At 32.8% G+C, this 20,538-nt stretch overlaps 1 protein-coding gene across 9 annotated transcripts in view; it reads right to left on the bottom strand.

Annotated features, from left to right (window-relative positions):
* The window catches only part of DENND1B (DENN domain containing 1B), a 277,216-nt gene that overhangs the window by 32,555 nt on the left and 224,123 nt on the right, over positions 1-20,538 (bottom strand). For 8 of the 9 annotated variants that reach the window (XR_007720441.1, XM_050765246.1, XM_050765279.1 and 5 more), the window contains 5 exons: positions 13,882-13,972; positions 7,355-7,395; positions 6,571-6,639; positions 1,808-1,864; positions 813-920 (listed from right to left, as the gene is read on the bottom strand). Coding sequence is in view for 8 of the 9 variants with exons in the window: in XM_050765246.1 (XP_050621203.1) it covers positions 813-920; positions 1,808-1,864; positions 6,571-6,639; positions 7,355-7,395; positions 13,882-13,972 (366 nt within the window). In the remaining variant the exon portion in view is untranslated. Of the gene's footprint in view, positions 1-812; positions 921-1,807; positions 1,865-6,570; positions 6,640-7,354; positions 13,973-20,538 lie in introns of those variants that run through there. The other variant, XM_050765316.1, reaches the window with a different exon arrangement.

Here is a 20,538-nt window from a genome sequence, read left to right as displayed (position 1 = left end):
GCTAACCAGGAAAGCTAACTGAGTGTCAGAGATAGGGTTTCACCTCCTTCTGCCATTGATCAGTTATGAGACTTATGGCAAGTCTTGTGACCATTCTAGCTATCAACTTTCTCATCTGCAAACCTTGGCAACTGTAATAAATGAAGCTTTGCAGCCACTTCCAGTTCTGTAATTTTGTAGCTAGAGTCCACTCAAGAATTCTTTTTTGAAGCTAGATTTCTAAGGATACGATTTGGTATACACCAATTTTGTTTAGTTAGAGCCTTCATAAATGCACTTCTGAAAAAAAAAACAGAAACACTTATAGCTATGATTCTGAACACTCTGCCACTTGAGATAGTATTTTAAGTAGCATATAAAAAGAAGCTTTAAATATTTATAGCAGATAAAATAATCTAACTTTAGAAAAGAATAGACTTATAGTACAGTAGTTCAGATTTTAATTTCTATAGACTATTTTAATGGCCAAATACCCATGTATAAGATTGATTTTATTTTTGTAGTAAAGGAATCCTCTGATTTCCAGTTCATCTTCAAGATATCCACATTCTATAAGAATCACACATTCAATTGTCTTTTCCCTCACTGGACTATGAGATCTATGATGGCATGGGCTAACAAAGCATGTGGAGACTGATATCTGAAACATTTGACTCTCGATCCCCTTGTAGCCTTCCCAGATTCCACCTACTCCTCCCCTTGACCAATACTGCAGGTTTTCTTATAAATGGATCCAAATTATACCTAAATAATTTATTGGAATTATATAATTTGAGAATGTGAAGGGATGAAGGGTAAATAACCTTACTTACCTGAGCAAGCTTACGCTTTTCTGAGTTTCCTCCCTTTTCATTGTGTAATTTGTAAACTGGTGTATATTGTACAGAACTAGAACAGGTTCCATAATCTTCATCATTTTCCTACATATGAAAAAATATACCGGCAATAATTGTAAAGCACTCCTTTTATTACTAACGTCTTAGATTAATAAACAAAGTATCTGATACACATACAAGTAGCAAAATAACACTTCAGCTTTAAGTGTAAAAAATCTAAGAAGAAAATGCATTTTTCTATAATCAAAATTAATAAATTTAATTTAATAAGGTTAATGATCAATGATCTTAATTATATTAGAAATTTAATTTAATAAAAATAATTTAAAATCTTGGATTACTTTGAATAATCGGAATAAAATTTATATAAAGATAATTTTTTATCACTACACTGGAAGTTTTAAGTAGTATGTTTTCTCCAAAGGTAAAAATTCAAAACATAACAACTGATAATAAAATCTGCAAAGATATAAATTAAAATCAACACACATATACACATATTTACATATCTGCAATATTCATAGCTTAAATACATACATAATCTTTTGTAAATTAAGAACATTCTTCATTTTAAAGTAATACTATTGGAATGAGACTATCAAAACAAATGATGGCGTTTCTGGATTACTTCTACACAAAAGATATCTTTAAAAAAAATCTTAGCATAAAGCAAGAACTTCAATTGTGATATCAAGGCAATTAACTTTATGAAAACATACATCCTGTTAAAGCATCTTTGAAGATTTCCATAGTTCTGTGATAAAATATGCAAACAGTAAAGAGATTATTCAGTGAATGCATACAGAATAGCAGATAGTTGCCAGAGGGCTTGTTATAAAAAAACATTCTTGAACAAAGGGCTAAGCATATTTCAAAAGTCATTAAAAACATAAATTTCTAATTTGTAAAGTATAAACTTCAAATTAATACAAGAATCAAGGTAAAAAGGAAAAAAAATGAATATGACATACCTTGTGTTTTAGTTTACTCTTCACTTCCTTTAGTCCCAGCTTTGCATGATTTTTTGCCTAGAAAATGATAATAAATGTGCTTGGCTCAGGATAGTTCCATTACCATTTAAAGAATAAGTATACAAGACCACATCTAATGACAATTACTAACTATTCATATGATTTAGAAAAAGAATAGATTATAATCTAACACTCTATTTTCAGGGATACACATTATCACTTACTATTTTATTACACCTAAATCAGTTGGTAAAACCATTAGTCTCTTCTTCGTATACAAGTATCATATGAAGGCTAACATTTAGCCTATGTTGTTTCCTAAACTATTAAGAACACAAAAGGAATAAACCCGATTACTAATGTTAAAACTGTAACAAACTGGAGGAACAGAGAAAGTACATCCCAGCAGCAAGTTATTTGGGCAGATGTTTAACTTGAAGAAACTTTGGCAATTTTACAAAGCTTTATTAAGCGCTTTTACAGACAGACACAGAATTTTATTAGCAGAGCCATCTTAATGGAATGGTATTTTATATATAGTTTTTCTGGTAAAAATTAAAAGTCATTTAACAATTTAAAGCTATACTCATGTTTCACAGGGAATCTGGCCACAGCATTTGAGTTTCTCACATCCTGCTGTGATTCCTGTGGGGTATAACTTAACTAAAGACAACTGGGGGCTTTCATGAAAGCCCTAGCCTTTGTTCCACTAGAAATTCCTACTCACAGTGGCCAAGGTGAAAAAGAAGAGAAAAGGAATTCATATTTATTTTGTTTCCTAAATATATGACTGTGTGCTTAGCATGCATTATCTTAGGTAGTTATCACAACAATTCTGTAAGATTAGTACTACTATAATCACATTTTAAAACAAGGATAGTGACTCAGGGAGACTGTAATCTAGCTAACTATCCTCTAATTCACTTGATCACACTAATCTTTTCAGATACTCTACAGAGTTGAGGCTACTAGTGTCAGTCTTTTCCATGGTTCTATAATTCCATAGTGCACTGATTCATTTAAATAATTGTTGTCCTATGTCCTTCTCTGACTTCCTTCAGATTACCTGAAGATGGGATATAGATTCTCTCTATCCTTTTCAACTTACCAGTTTGAAGCTTAACAAAATGCATGTATTCTCCAGAGAAATGCTCCAAGCAAATGGCTTTGGTAATAATTTAAAATTGAGACCTAACAAGAAAGATGACTTTGAAAACCTCTTAGCCAAATAAAATATTAATTACACTTTGCTGTTATTCTTAAATTTATACAAGTGTGTATGATAACTCTAGTTTTCTTTATGACCCCTATCAGCATGGAAAAACATATGCATGAAAAGCACAGGAAAAAATTGTAACCATAAAAATAAGTATAAAAATGTTGTAAGAACAGGACGGAATCATTATTCGCTTTGACAAACACATATTCAGTATTTCTGTAGTATGTTCAAAGTGCAGAGCAAAGTGATAGGAAAACAAATATAAAAGTAGGGACAGTATCTCTTACTGTACCTTCATGCTCTGCTATAACTCCAATGATGAGTATAAAGCCTAGTTCATGATAGGCACTCAAATAATTTGTGAATAAATGAGATAGAGGTAAAAACATGATTCCTACTTTTGAAAAATTTACTACCTATAGAAAACCAAGGTAAGTAAATTCCATTATACCACACAACAGAAATTGGGAGTTTTATTCATAGCAGTTTGTGGTAAAAGAAGGAATTTCAGAGTACAGATATCAGAAAATAAGCAGTCTGGAAAGATTAGTTTTAGAGACAACTACAAAGGTCACAAAATGACTGACTTACCTGCCCCAAACTTCTGGATTCAGGGATGATATGATCACAAGATAAATGATAAAAGTGATTAGGTATATTCTAAAGACCTTAATTCACCTGAAATTAATTAATTTAGGGAATAATTCTCCAGAGTAGAATTTTTTTTTTTTTCCCTGAGACAGAGTTTCACTTTGTGGCCCAGGCTGGAGTGCAGTGGCGCAATCTTGGCTCACTGCAACCTCCACCTCCCAGGCTCCAACAATTCTCCTGCCTCAGCGTCTCAAGTAGCTGGGACCACAAGCACACGCCACCACACCTGGATAATTTTTGCATTTTCAACAGATAGGTGGTTTCATCATGTTGGCCAGGCTGGTCTCAAACTCCTGACCTCAAGCGATCCACCGACCTTGGCCTCCCGGTGCTGGGATTACAGGCGTGAGTCACAGCACCCGACCCAAAGAACAGAATTTTTAATTTGAAAAGATTTTACTTCCTTGCAGAGAAGAGTTCAAAATAAAATACTCCACTGATTAGAAGGATAAAATTTAAAATAATGAATAGGGTTTTGAATATGTTTGCTTCATTGCTATGCTTTTGTGAAAAATATGAGGGAAATTAAGGCAAGACATGTATTTGGCAAAATAATACAACTTCTCTAAGACTAAAAAAAAAAAACCCTCAACTGCCTGCTCCAGAAGAAAATGAAGGGCTATTGACTGTGAAACTATTTTTAGAATCTTAAATGAATATGAGAAACAAGGATCAACATTACTTTGCTTTTTCACATGGTAGTTGTGTGCTATTTCAGTGTGAAAAAAAATCTCTTCAAAAACTGCACTTAAACCACCAGAAAGGTTTCCTAGGAAAGCCATAAAACAATGAAACAAATGCAGAGGCTGAAGTTTCTAAGGCAAAATGATAACCTTGTCTTACTTTGGCTTTATGGTTAGGGTTCAAATAACTATAATTTTGGGACTGTATTTTTTAATCAATTCTATAGATTAGCTTCCCTACTATAAAATTTAATATTTGAATGGAATTTTTAAACAGAAAGAGTGGCCACATTATCACAATTTTCAGTCAAGGAATAACAGAAGTTCTAAACTTTTATTAAAATATACTATTTTATTATTAATTCAACCACATCAATTCATTTACTGAGAAAAGCTTTTGAAGACAAATTCTTACAAAATCAAAACTATTGCCTTAAATATTTTTAGAAATATAAAATATATGACCTATTGAATTTTTAAAAATTTATTGAACACAACCCACTAGCTTCCCTCCTGAGAAGTTACTAGACTAGTATTAAGACAGAAATGTACATAGACAAAACAAGTGTGGAAACAGAAGGTCCTACAGATACAAAAATACGTATATAAACATTTTTGTGTAGGGTTGAGAAGACAAAAATATGTGTATAAACTTTTTTTGTGTAGGGTTCAGAAAAATTTTTCAGGGGAAATAATGTCTGAACTAAGTCCTACAAAATGAACTGGTGTTTTCTAGGTAGATAAAGGCCAAGAAACTGACATTCCAATTAATAGGAATGGCTTGACCAAGAATCAAATGGCAGAGGAGAATATCTTATATTCATGAAACGAAGAGCAGCTAAGTATCTTCAGAGATATGGAAGGTTCTGAGGTGTAGGGGGAAAAGGAACTAGACATGAAGGGTTGGGTTTTGAAGGGTCTTAATTGTCATATTAAAGAGTTTTTTTACTTTATCATTTATTGTTTACTTTATTATTCTTACTATTATTTCCGGTTTTTTTCCTATAAGTCTTAGAGCAAGGGTGTCCAATCTTTTGGCTTTCTTGGGCCATACTAGAGGAAGAAGAATTGTCTTGGACCACACATAAAATACACTAACATTAACAAAAGCTGATAAGCTAAAAAAAAAAAAAAAAAAAAAAAAAAAAAAAAAAAGAAGGAGAAGGAGGAGAAGGAGGAGGAAAAGAAGAAGGAGGAGGAGGAGGAGGAGAAGAAGGAGTAGAAGGAGGAGAAGGAGAAGAAGGAGAAGGAGGAGAAGAAGGAGAAGGAGAAGAAGGAGTAGAAGGAGGAGAAGGAGAAGGAGGAGGAGAAGGAGAATAAGAAGAAGAAGAAGGAGAAGAAGATTACAAGAAAAATCTCATAATGTTTTAAGAAAGTTTAAGAATTTCTGTTGGGGCTAGGTACAGTGGCTCACACCTGTAATCCCAGCACTTTGAGAGGTGGAGGTGGGCAGATCACTTGAGGTCAGGAGTTTGAGACCAGCCTGGCCAACATGATGAAACCCCATTTCTACTAGGAAGACAAAAATTAGCCAGGGGTAGTGATGGGTGCCTGTAATTCTAGCTACTTGGGAGGCTGAGGCAGGAGAATCGCGTGAACCTGGAAGGTGGAGGTTACAGTGAGCAGAGATCGTGCCACTGCACTCTAGCCTGGGTGACAGAGTGAGAATTTGTCTCAAAAAAACAAACAAACAAACAAAAGAATTTGTATTGGGCCACATTCAAAGCTATCCTAGGTCGCACGCAGACCACAGGTCATGGGTTGAACAAGCTTGCCTTAGAGACTCACTGAAGAATGTTAATAGATGGTAAATGCATCTTTGAGGGAAAAGACCTTGCTACATTTTTCTTTCTTTTTTTTTTCCCCTACTTGAGCCACAAGTACACAGCAAGAATGTAAAATGTTGTTAAATGAAATAATGACATTTTACAAAATGGCACCCCATCATGAACTGTTTCAATTTGCTGCACAACTTTGCTGATAGCTTTGAAATAAAATGAGAACCATTTTTAGATTATATAAAAGAAACTACCCTCTGCATGCAATGTTATAATTTTAACAATTGAATTTTCTTTGGTCAATATTAATCCTAAAATTTTTAGGTTTATTTAAAAGAAAAATAGAAAATATTCAGAATTTACATGTCTATCATCTAGGAAAATGTCATATAATTTCATAAATAGGATTTTTAAATATCAAAAAAAACTTACAAATTTATATGCTGTCCGTACAGCAGGGGTTGCTTTGGTCATTGCTGTGTTGAATAGTGCACCTCCTTTCTGCAAAAGAAAAATGGAAAGACGGTTGGCCAAAATGTCCTGAAAACAAAGTATTATAGTAAGTTGCATAAAAAAAAAGAGCTTTACTCACAACTTAAAGACATACACAAATTATTTCATGTTCAGTGTTTTCAAGTTTCTATGTACTATATAATTTCAAACAAAATGTACACTTTCCACTTTATTCTTTAGTCGATATAATACATCACTTAAAAATTATTTCTTCCTTGAAAGTTAGGTAGACTTGAGCAATATGACTAGTAATTTGAATATATTTAAAGCTTGATAAGAAAGAAATATAAGTTTATCAGCTGTTTTAATATTGGGCAAATAAAGTCTCTGTCGGAGAAAGTTTCATATTTAAAAATCATATTAACAAAACTACATTACCACAAATTATAAAATTGCCATCAAATCCTACTAACCCACCTAATTTCTTCTTCTGGAAAATAATATAAGAAAAACAAGATTGGCAGGAAAATCTTAATTTTCAAAATGAGCCATTTATCTTTAGACCAAAACTTTCCATTTAAAAATTATCTTAATGAGTATCAACAAACTATAAACATAAAATAAGAATATTTAAAATATGACAAAATATACAAACGTTTCAAATATTTCAAATAAACAGCATAAGTATAAACAGCATACTTTTGCTGAGCATTTCTCCATTTATGTTAGACTAAAAGAATAACATTTGAAAGCTTATGATTACCTTGACTGTATGAACCCATTGTTGATATGACCTCGGGTTCCCTGGAATATATAAAAATGAGATGCCAGGAATGGTTGATCAAAAATAAATCATAAACCAAAATTTATCAAGATAAATCGTAAACCAAAATTTATCAAGAACTAGTATTTGTACAATTTTTAGTAGGCAAATTTTATATGCACTGTTGTAAAAGAAGCAATAAAAGCAATGGCATCATAAGAACTAATAAATTGCCCTAATTCTTAGGAATAGAGTAATTAGCAATTTTAGGAATAACAGAGAATCACTTTTTCTTCATCCATATCTGAAACTTAACAGTGTTCAATCTTCTTTCACTTTAATATTAGCCTCAGAGGAGAAAATATAACCAACCTCTCTTTTGAAATCCAAATTTCTTATGTTTTTCAAACTGACTTTTCAATGTTTAATATCTATGTTGTTTTGTAAACTTTGCCTCTTTTACACAATTAGGTTTATTTTAAAATAATATTTCATGTACATAGAGAACTTTAAAAAAACTAGAAGAAAATTTAGAAGTGCAAAAAACTTTGGCAACAAAAAAACATTCTTCTACAACTGCTAAATATTAACAGAGATTAGTAGCTAACTTTATTGTAATGTAAGCTTGCAGTTTTAGTTTTGAAAATATCCTCTAGTTGTAAATCTGTTAAGTTAGAAAACTATTACCCAAGGAAATGTGAAGCAAATGCAGCTTTTAGGTTATAGGTTGTCGTGATTATGAAAAAGCTCAAGCGCTAAAAAAAGTAGTTCTAATAATATCTGGCAATCAACATATCTGGTTCCAAACTGATAAATACTTTAGTCAATAAGATGATATCAGAAGGTAAAAAAAGAAATACATATACAACTTATCTAATCTTTCCCATAAACTGATCTCAGTTAGATTTCAGCTACCTTCTTGTTTAAAAACTTAAATACTCCCTAAGTCACAGGGGTAAAAAGTCACAATAAAGAAACAAAATCCCAGGTCTGTTGTAGTGGCTCCTACCTATAGTGCCAGCTACTTGAAAGGCTGTGGCCGGGGCACTGTTTGAGCCCAGGAGTTCAAGGTGGCAGTGTGCTAAGATTATGCCACTGCACTCCAGCCTGGGAGACAGGGCAAGCCTCCATCTCTCTCTCTCTCTCTCTTTTTTTTTTTTAAGTCCCAATGGCTACTCAGACACTATCCAGTACAAAGAACCCCTAAAATATACTGTTCTCCTCTACTTTGTGGCTGTGGATTTTAAAAGATGTATCACCTTGCTCTTACAAAATAGAGACAAAATGATCTCAGTCCCAAAATTTCTTTCTAGCTGTTATCTTTGCATCTCTGATCAACATCAGGCAAGAAGTGTCCAGCTCTGGATTCACTTCTATATTTAAAATCTTACTCTAATTTAAAAGAAATCTCAAGAAACAATTTTTGTTCTGAAAAACATCTCTGACTACTCAGAACACAGCACTGCACCTTTTCTGGGGATGAAATATGACGACAAACTTTTTTTTTCCACATTATTTAACTTGTGAAATAACTAGAGCAAAATGTAACTACCTAAAATAACCTTTGTAAAAATAAGTTGTACTGTTTAAAAGGTATGAGGTTTCAGGTGATATTTGGTTTGACCAAACTTTTAAAAGTATATTTCCCTTGTAAAATAGTAAAACATTCCAAGTTATCCTACCAACTTATTTCTCAGAGATATTTTTAAACTACAAAATAAACCACAGATCTTTACTCATCCAGATTATTCATATATGTTTATTTCTGTATTTAAAGAGCTCTCATCAGTTCATATACTTATTACTTCTCTACTAAAAATGGTTGAGTGGAAATCATATATTTAAGACTTTGTTATTATTCACAGTATTCTGGAAAGTATTCTGTTATTATTCACAGTATTCTGGAAAATTCACAGTATTGTTATTTTAATTGTTTTCCCAAAATAAATGTAAGAAAGTGGAGGAAGAAACACCAGTTTAGCATTCTGTAACCTTTGTCAATACAGAAAACAATTTTTTAAAACCTCTGAACCACAAAGAAACTAGCTATCATAAAAGTTTCAAACCATTGTAGAAAGGTTAGGGTCTTATTTAGAACTATGAGGAATAAAAAAGCTAATTTTCAGCTCTGTACAAGTCATCACGTTTTTATCTACATTATTTGAACTGTATTTTTCTACTGTAGAATAGGCAAACAGTGCCATAAGTGGTCAGTTCAATGAGAAGGAAGTGGGCTTTGAAGTCCAATGGACCTTTGGAGCTCAGGCCTACTCTATCCTTGTGAAGGATGTGATTTAGGATAAGGTCGTTAACTCGGCTGAGCATCAGTTTCTTCATTCATCAAATAAGCATAATAGTCATTGCCCTTCAGGATTATTGTGAGGATGAAAGATAATGATTAAACAATGTTTGGTATGGTACATAGTATATTGAAGAAATATCATAAATGATCATTATTACTATAAATAATTTGCCAAAACAGAAAACTGGGGTTCTATGATGACGTATTATTCACTCATGTTCTCAAGGCTAGCAACTGAAAAAGAATAATAATCTAGGATTTTAATTCCCGGTTCATTATTCCTTCAAGTCTGAAAAACTACGTCTAAGACTGCTATGTAAAATATGATTAAAACTTAAGTTATACAGTTTCCTCTATATCACACCCAAGGCAATTATATTTGAAAGGGAAAGGGACTGCTCAAGGCTAATACCCTGAAAAAGAAGGTTAATAGAGAGAATTACCAGTAATAATCTAAAATTTCATAATATAGGGGCAAGGAAGTCCCTTGCTTTGATGTTAGGAAAACATGGTACAGTTTAGGCAGATTCCTATTTTAAAAGTTTTAAGGGCTAATTGTGCCTTTAAATTTCAGTGTTTTTATGATTTAAGGTTCCTATTTCCACAATATTTATGAGAAAAGCACATTATTCTTTAGTAGTATTAGAAAAGAAGCTGTTGTTCTTCTAAAAATGAATTTGAATGCTGAAGAAATCCCTCAGAATCCTTCTTTTAAAATAACTGGATTATGGCAATAATATGCATTACTGAGGAAATCCTTAACATTATTTTTGTTAACAAAACAAGTGACTTTCTCACACTCAAGGACAAAATATCTATTTCTCACTTATGCCAAGACTTTCTCTTCAAATGTAGTTGCTTAAATTTCAGTAATTTGTACTTATTTATCTCAAAATATAAATTGGTCTAAATTGTTCAACAAGGCCGGAAAAATGCCATTAAAACTGATATTACCTACTGCTTCCTTCAAATTCCTTTGATACCTTAGTCAGTAAAACTAAATAAGAACAGAAAAATAAATAAAAGAACAAATAAAAGACTCATCAGATTATATGTGTAAACTAAGGAAGAAACACATGCTAGTGATGGAAAGTAACTACACACTCCTCATAAAAAGAATCTGAAAACATTTCTCCTTTTTAAAGTTAACTTGGTGTAAATTTGAAAACTAGTTTTCTTTTAAATGAAAAAAATATTTAAAGAGAGAATATGTGCTTAACTACTCAATATTCTTTACCTGCTTTTTCACAGACCAATACTATGTTTACTTAAATGCATCCTTTGTTCTACTCCTGTCCTGTTTTATTATCTTTTAAACTCCATGATTATTCTTCCCTTTACACATTCCTTTTAAGTTAAGTTAAAATTTTCCTTTTTAGTTAAGGTCAAAGATGTTGCAAGGGTCTCATGAAGGAATAAGGTGTGACATGGATTTCCTTAATAGTCCTGCTGAGGGCTCACAGGTCACAGGCAGGTTTTAAAAACATGCACGCATTCACAGATTCTGTAACCATACACTTCTAGATTCAAATGTGAATCTAGATGTTCCTTATCTGATGGTCCTGCACTGTATATTTTTAATCAGAGCCACAATAATGATAAAGCTCCATCATATTGATACTCATTTTATCATAACCATCGGCATTAACAAAAATAGTGTATAAACTACTATTGCAATGATAAAGAGGAGAAAATTCATGTTTCTCTGAAATTTCCTAATTATTTTTGCTTAAAGGAACATAAGTTTTTCTTAGTTTTAATGTTAATTTCTGCCACAGTGGTCTTTCTAGGACTTTATGTATAAAAAATCTATAAGAAAGTCAAAAGAGATGAGAATTTTGCTTTGATTAAATCAGAGTAGGAAAGGGTTAAATATTACTCTTGTTTACTGAATGTTTTTGCATTAAGAAAATCTATTATAAAAAACAGGATATCTTTGAAGTCACATAGACACATGTGGAATTGAGACTCTGGCCACTACTGGCTGTGTGACCTTGAGTGAATTATTGAGCTGAATACTCAATAAAAATGAGCTAATGAAAGTATCTCCTTGGGTGTTGTGAGGATTAAATGAGATAATATTTGTAGAGCTTTTGGGAGAGTTTCTGCCACATACTAGTGCTCAATAAATATAAGCAATTATTATATTACTATTATCAGGAGAGAAACAACAATGTTAGATCAGTTTACTTCTTTGAAGCATAGGTTGATTTCATGACATCAACATACTCTTCTTTCTCACAAGGGTAGTGTGAATGACAAATGTTTGGAACTGACCTCTAGGAACCATTTTGTAAAGACACACACACACACACACACACACACACCCCTAGCTGGATGGATATCTTCTAATTAATAGTTAGAACACTGCTAATTTTTATTATATTAGTCATCTTTTTATTTCAAATTCTAACACATTTGAGTTTATTTTCATCTACAAAAAAAGTCTGTGTATCTATAACATAACATAGAATAATTTAAAAATAATGCTTGACAGGCACAAATTTCTAAGGAACTTTCTTGCTGTACTCACTGGAATTAATATTTGTCAAATTAGGCTTTCCTTTTAGATAAGTACTGGCTCTCTCAAATTAAAATAAGAGTTCAAAACCTTTTCATTTTAATAAAGAACAACAAAGTAGTTGGCATTAAGTTGTATTGAAAATGTAGCAATTTCTAAGTCAGATACTAATTGGTAATCATATTCTCCTAACCTTTTTTAAACAATAAGGCTTTTCGTGAAAAATTTTAGTAGGCCCTCCCACCAGAAAAGTCACCTATCTCTACTCTATTACAGAGGTACCTGGACCAATGGTTAAGATTACAGAATTTAACTGTACAAAAGGATCATAGTTCTAGCCTCTTATTGTCACAAAATGTCATCTTCAATTCTATAAAAGCTAGTAGCCCCACGGGTCATAAAGATAATGAGACAGCAGTTATGTAAATACTGAAGAGATGCCTCAAGCAACTTGTCCATGAGCTGACAATATTTTGCTTGTCTGAATTGAGAAGTAAAAAAGTCTTATTTTAACACAAAAGTTCAATTGAAGCTAAATTTTTACCCATGAACTGAGGGAAGCAAGGAGCTGAATGATTCCACATTCAGCTTCCTTGCTGAGTCAAGCAAACTAACTTTTCCCCAAGCTAAATGCTTTCAATGAAATGCTATACTTAAATCAGATAAAGTTCCACAACTGCTGAGTTCATTTGCACTTCCTTTAATGAACCAATTATCTCAATGGTTTCTATATTTTCATGATGGGAAAATGAATCTTAAAAATAACGTTAAATTTTGTGGAATGTGTAGAGGAGTACCTATTATGTTTTGTCTTTTCATGTTTCATTTCTCAATTCCAGCATCTATTTATTTACACATAGACTGAAATTTTTTTTCCTCAAAACAAACATACAAAGAAGTTTTAAAAATTGCTATTATACCAGGTCAAAAATTAACACACTAAGATATAGAATACAGGGATTTTTGTTTATTTAGTACACCTAATATTTAGAACAGTGCCTAATACATTGTAAGCACTCAGCAAATACTCAGTGAATGAACAGGTCATTTCAAGGACTCAAGCAAAATGCTCTGCAAGTCAAGACTATACACCACAGCAATCGTGCAAAAATATCAGTTTGTAAGTTATTAATTGCCTAGATAATTATAATATTATTTGAACATTTACACTAGAAGGATTAATTGTATTTATGGAATGGTAAACTGGAAACTTTCCTAATGCTGCAGTGATCTATAAAGTAAAAAAGGTAAAGATATCTAGATAATAATACAGTTACTTAAATATGTAGAAAGAATTTTGGTGTTCAGACCTTTCTTTTTGGATTGCATTACCAATCGTAACTTTAGTTCTTAAATTCATACTCAGTAATAGCCATCATTAGTAGTTTTCTAGCAGAGAATACTACTATTCAGAAGGAAAGACAGGAAGATACGAGTTGACTGGATTTCTGTATTACTGATTTCCATCAATATTAAGAGATTATCCAGGCCAACAGCTACCAATTCATGAGGCCAACTTAATGCCTTGAGTAACAGATATCAGGCAAAATAAGCTAATACCGTATCTTTTATAAGATGAAAAAAATATATTTAAGACATTCCATATTTAGGAGAAAATAGTTGTTCATGAAATAGGTTTTATCAGACACAAGTGCAAAGACTGTTATTGAGAAAATGGATAATCATATTGTAACTTGTCTTTACCTCCACAAAAGCCACCTGAAGTGATCTCTTCTTCAAATACATCAGAGAAACCCCTTCCTGCATTTAGTTTTGCCAGTCGACCATCGATAAACTAAAATTAAAAAGTATCAAATAAAATGTTATCCAATAAAATGTTAATTTTACATTTATTTTATAAGGTTAGATTTTTACTTACATCAAAAACATTAATAACAGACTCATATAAATTACACATATATGGTGTATATATACACACACATGAAAATTCTCAAACAATGGAAAGAACAGGTGCTCAATAAACAGTTGCTAATTAATTAAATCGCAAATGTACAGCAAAGACTCTAAATCTAACTTATTAGCAAAAAATAGTAAAGGTCATAGGCTCTGGAAAGGTTGCTCAATGCACAATCTCTGCAGAGGGGTTTGTACAAAGGTACTATTGCCTTGCCAAGCCATTTACTCAAGGGGCTCTGTCTTCCCCAGCCAGGCCTGTTTTCCCAGTACCTGCCTCATGGTGTTGCTGCAAACAACAAATTAGATTAACCTAAGAAATGTGACACAGCAAGTATCTGTGAGATACTAGACATTACCTTTTTTTCAGCTTATTAACTTCATTCAGTAAAACACTACTTGTCTAAACTATTATATTCTAACACATAACAGAGCACCAAATAATTTTAACCATCTACAATAAAATCAATACAACTTTCATAGTTCCTGGCATACGTGATCACTGAATGATAAGAATTATGATTAGTAAGTTAAATACAGTTGAGGTAAATGCATATTGACTTGATATGCATGAGGCTATTTTAGGCGATATTTTTCAGTGTTCTTAAAAAAGAGGTTGGAAGAGTGGGAAACTGAAACTATCAAAAGCACCTGAAGATCATTTTCAAAGTGCAGAAATCCAAATACCCTGGAGACTATCTTCCATTGCCTGTCCTGCTCCAATCCTTACCTGTTCCAACATACACAGCATATCAGAATCTCACGGTATTAATGCTGCATTTGAAAAGTATCCTGGGTATTTTTATATGACCAACCCAAGGTGAAAATCAATGATTCTACATACACACACACACACACACGCGCGCGCGCACACACACGTATTACTAGCACTTGGTTACCTTTTATTTTGTTGATTTGTGGCACCTAGAATTTGATACGTTGTAGTTTACTCCATCCATAATGATGATGAAGTATCTTTAAGTCTTCCTTGCTTAAGAGGCAGGGGATAACATAGGAAAGATTTACATGCTTTTTGCAAGGAGGACTTGAAGATGGATTAAAATGTTCAGTTGCATCCAAAAACTAACTAATCCTGACCATAATTTTTTACCCTAGAAATTTAAATTTTACCTGAACTAAAATAAAGTAGTTGGTCTTAAAAAAAAAAAGAAAAAAAAAAACTCAGATACTTCCCTGGTTTTCTGTTTGAATGGTTAATGAACAAAACTAATTGAGATGAGTTGTACAGGACAATACAATATTCCTCAGCAGCAATTTAAGATAACTAATAGGCTGGGCATGGTGGCTCACGCCTGTAATCCCAGCACTTTGGGAAGCCGAGGCAGGCAGATCACGAGGTCAGGAGATCCATACCATCCTGGCTAACATGGTGAAACTCCATCTCTACTAAAAATACAAAAAAATTAGCCAGGCGTGGTGGCGGGCGCCTGTAGTCCCAGCTACTGGGGAGGCTGAGGCAGGAGAATGGTGTGAATCCGGGAGGTGGAGCTTTCAGTGAGCCAAGATTGTGCCACTGCACTCCAGCCTGGGCGACCAAGCAAGACTCCATATATATATATAAGCTGGGCATGGTGGCGCATGCCTGTAGTCCCAGCTACTCAGGAGGCTGAGGCAGAAGAATCGCTTGAACCTGGGAGGTGGAGGTTGCAGTGAGCCGAGATTGCACCACTGCATTCCAGCCTGGCAAGAGAGCAAGACTCCGTCTCAAACAAACAAACAAACAAATGTGTTGGGGTGGGGGAGGAAGATAATAGCAGTAAGTCACACCAGTTATAAGACTTTGATACAAAAATCTCTTACAGAAAAGGTGAAGAAAGAATAGAAAATGAATCAACAGATTCACGTTCAAAATGTGGTTTACCCAGACCAAGGGAACAGAATAGAGACCCCTGAAATAAAGCTGCACACCTACAACCAACTGATCTTTAACAAAATTGACAAAAATAAATAATGGGGAAAGACACCCTATTCAATATATGTGCCAGGAAAACTGGCTAACATATGCAGAAGAATGAAACTGGAGTCCTACATTTCAAGATATAAAAAAATTAACTCAAGGTGAATTAAAGCCTTAAATGTAAGACCTCAAATTAAAAACCTTTCTTCCTAAAAGAAAACCTAGGAAATACCCTTTCAGACATTGGCCTGGGCAAATAACTTACAACTAAGTTTTCAAAAGTAAATGTAACAAAACCAAAAATTGACAATTGGGGCCAAATTAAACTAAAGAGCTTCTTTACAGCAAAAGAAACTATCAATGGAGTAAACAGACAACCTACAGAATGGGAGAAAATACTGGCAAACTATGCATACAACAAAGGACTAATATCCAGAAGCTATAATAAACAAACCAACAAGAAAAAAACAAGTAACTCCATTAAAAATTGGGCAAAGGATATGAACAGACACTTCTCAAAAGAAGATATAAGTGGCCAAGAAACATATGAAAGAATGCTCAACATCACTAATCATCAGAGAGATGCAAATCAAAACCACAATGAGATACCACCTCACACCAGTCAGAATGACTATGATTAAAACGTCAAAAAGTAACAGATGTTAACGAGTTTATGGAGAAAGGGAACACTTACGCACTGTCTGTGAGAGTGCAAATTAGTTCAGGCCCTGTGAAAAGCAGCTTGGAAATTTCTCAAAGAACTAAAAATAGAATTACCATTCGATCCAGCAATCCCCTTATTGGGTATATAGCCAAAGGAAAATAAATCATTCCACCAAAAAGACACCTGCATTTGTATGTTTATCCCAGCACTATTCACATAGCAAAGACAAGGATTCAACCCAGGTGCCTTTTAACAGCAAACTGGATAAAGAAAATGTGGTACATACACACCATGGAATACTTTACAGCCATAAAAAAGAATGAAATCATGTCACTTGCAACCAATAAATGATGCTGGAGGCCATTTATCTTAAGCAAATTCATGCAGAAATAAAACCAAATACTGCAAGTTTTCACTTAAAAGTGGGAAGTAAACATTGGGTATACATGGACACAAAGATGGGAACCATAAACACTGGAGAGTTCAAATGGTGGGGAAAGGTGGGAGAGGGGCAGAGGCTGAAAAACTACCTATTGGGTACTATGTTCATTATCTGGGATATGGGATTATTAGAAGCCCAAACCTCAGCATCATGCAACATACCCATGTACCATACCTACACATGTACCTCTGAATCTAAAATAATGAATGAATGAAAACAACTATTAATGGGAAAATGTGCTTTAATCATCCTTTTATCATCATCTAATGCTTCTGAGTGAAACTGTGGTAAGATAGGTTTAAATAAACATAGCCTAAAATAATGGAATCTTAGATTTTTTTAGAACATGAGTTGTTCTCACAAAACTTAGAACTATTTGAGGACAGGGACCATATATTACCCATTTTCACATCTTCATTATGCTTGGCATACAAAATGTTTCCTATAGTATAAATCGACATGGAGTGTGGAGTATAAAAGGCCTGCATCACAACTCGGCCACTTACTAGTTTTATGATCGTGGGCCACTTGTCACCTCTAAGACTATTTCTCCTTCTGTAAAATGGGAGTAATAAAAATATCTTATGGGGTATTACAAGAGCTAATTAAAATATTATGAAGTGTCTGCATTGTGTACACCAAATAAATGCTAAATAATAAAGTCCACTTCCCCCAGTACCATCACCTTTTCTATCTCTGTCAAATTTTTATGAGCTTCCCGAGGGAAGATCAGTCTTTCTTGTGTATGCATCTTCAATACCTGGCAAAATACCTGCCATAAAGTTTGAACTGAGATGTTGTGGAAATACTGAAGTACACTTTAACAATGCTGAAGTTCATATACTTTTACCTGGTTTTAAAGTTAAAAAATTATAATGCATAGAACTAATTCATTTCATTCTATCTTGAGATCAAAGCTAGGAACTTATAATGTTGGCATCTTTGCTATATATAATAGTAATTTTTTAAAAAGGTGGTTTAAAACGCACCCAAAATTTGACTTGCACACATTTGTAACACAGTATTATAAATCAAAGTGATCTAATTTGATGGACTAGTTATAATTTTTCTAAAAAAAATAAAGTGAAAGCAAAATGATAAAGTGAAAGTAATACATTACTGACAAATAGAACAAACTAAGACATCCTTTTAAAGGACTTAATTTGCTCTAAAAGATTAAGACTAGAAGACTTGCTAAAAGGTTTTCATTTTTATGTTTACTAGAAATAATCCATCCATTTCAGAAATAAGTGGAACAATTCAAGTCTAAAAGAGATAAATCCCACAACTATTTACTGATTATGCATTTTTGAGTATGAGTAACTACTTTGTCTTACTAACCTAGTGATTTGAGCCAATAGAAATTAATCACTCAGTAAAATGACACGTGTTATCACTGACTTTGCAAACAATCCTGTCAGTGGCAGACACCAATGTACACAATGAATTAAAATGTTTGTTCTTATAACAAAAGATTGATTTCATGCATATACATATATTGTATATAGATGCATATAAATAGACACCCAAGAATAAACTGAAAAGTGTTATTAATGAGTAGAATGCTGAATTTAACAGTTTTTCAAACACCTTTTTCTATTTTTATTCAATAACAGCTATTGTTCCCCCAAGTGGAGTTGGTTCATGGTTATACCACTTTAGTAACTCTGGAGCATTTCATAGTAAGTAAAAGATAAGAACATTTTTAGTTACTGATGCAGATAAATAATTGTGAACTAATAAAATATCATCTCTGTTGGAAAAGCTATGACTCTATAATGTGCTATCACATGTTGTCTGATAAACAGTTACCTATATCATTTAGTAACCTCATATCTGTAGGTAATTGGAAGACATAAATTTTGAAAGAATTAGTTTGTGGTTATAAGTAATGACAACACTGTTAATAACAAAGTGACACAGATATAACATAAAATTAGGTTGCAAGTAGATTTTTAAAAGAAGGTAAGAATTTGCTTTAAATGATGCTTTTATATAAATCTTAATAGTTTTCTTTTTATTCCAAAAGAAAAAAATTAAAATCTAGACCTAAACATGTTAATTAATGACACCAAAACATAAATAACATAATTGGAAATCTTACAAAAATTCATAGATGTTATCCCATAGTATGGATTCCATAATTTTATAAATTATAAATATATAAAATTGATTTAAATAATAATATATGTAATTCTCAAGATCGATGACATTATTCCCTCTAAATCATCAACAATTGCAAGAACCAGATTTTGCTAATCCTTATGACATGATCTTTTTTGCTTTTGGAGATGTCAAGGATTTTAGGAGCCAGGAACCATGGACAAAAACAAATATACATATTACATAACACCAGAGGCCACCCCCTAGTTTTCAATCAGGGGTCCGTTACATCAAAATAATATACATAAAATCATTAATAATTAGTCCAGTCCATTATATTGTAGGAATGTCTCCCAGGGTGAGGGCACTCAGGTTTGCAGGTTTCCTTTCAAACTTGCTATGACATGATCTTAAAGTACTGTGACAGGTTACAAGATAAATATTTTCAAGCAGCAAAACTGCTTCTGGCTCTTCTTTTTGATATTGATGTCACTAAGGTTTTTAAAAGTGTTTTTATCTTCAAATAGCCACCTAATAGGACATTGAGTCAATTTAAATAAATTATCTGTTGCTTTAAACATACTTCAGTAAGTAATATTGTTAAATGAAAATTAACATTCGCTATTCAAATTCATTTTTTAAATATAATTAAATATAAAATGAAGATTTCAAATATGTAACATAAAGAGTAGACTCCATAGGAGGCTTCTTTCCAAAAAATAAAAAGAATGTGTTTTGATCAAAGTCACAGATTACACTTCAAAATATCTGCCACTAAACTGGTAGGAATGTATATGTCCTCTAAGAGAAAAGTCATATGCCTTTTACAAATCTCTAATTATTTACCAGTCAGTGTATTTCCAGCATTGAATCTAAAAATCCTAAAACAAGTTATGCTATTATCAGTGTTCTAATTCCCTTAGTGGTCTAGACATATGTTATATAAATATTTAATTATAATCACTCCATCGAAACTCTATGACAATAATTGAATTTCAGGATTTTAATATTATTTTAAGAGAAATATTTGATTTTTTAAAAAATCTTTATAAAAAAGATTCTAGTAGGGAGATGAGGCAGTGGTATAATTCTCTGCCAAGCCGAGGAAGTAGCAAGGTTCAGTGTTTTTTTTGTGTGCTAACATGGCAATCTTATTACTGAAGCAAAGCTGCAGAAGTGCTGAAGCAACACAATAAACAAATCTACAAACCCAAATTCCTTCCTGTAGGAAACCTTACTATGGCTCAGAAATTTATCTCACATTAGAAACCCTTCTTAGGTAAGATAAGAGGTAACTAATAGATTCAAGTTTTAAGAGCC

This window comes from Macaca thibetana, chromosome 1 (assembly GCF_024542745.1).
Source record: "Macaca thibetana thibetana isolate TM-01 chromosome 1, ASM2454274v1, whole genome shotgun sequence".
NCBI lineage: Eukaryota > Metazoa > Chordata > Mammalia > Primates > Cercopithecidae > Macaca > Macaca thibetana.
This window is presented reverse-complemented; position numbering and strand designations above follow the sequence as displayed.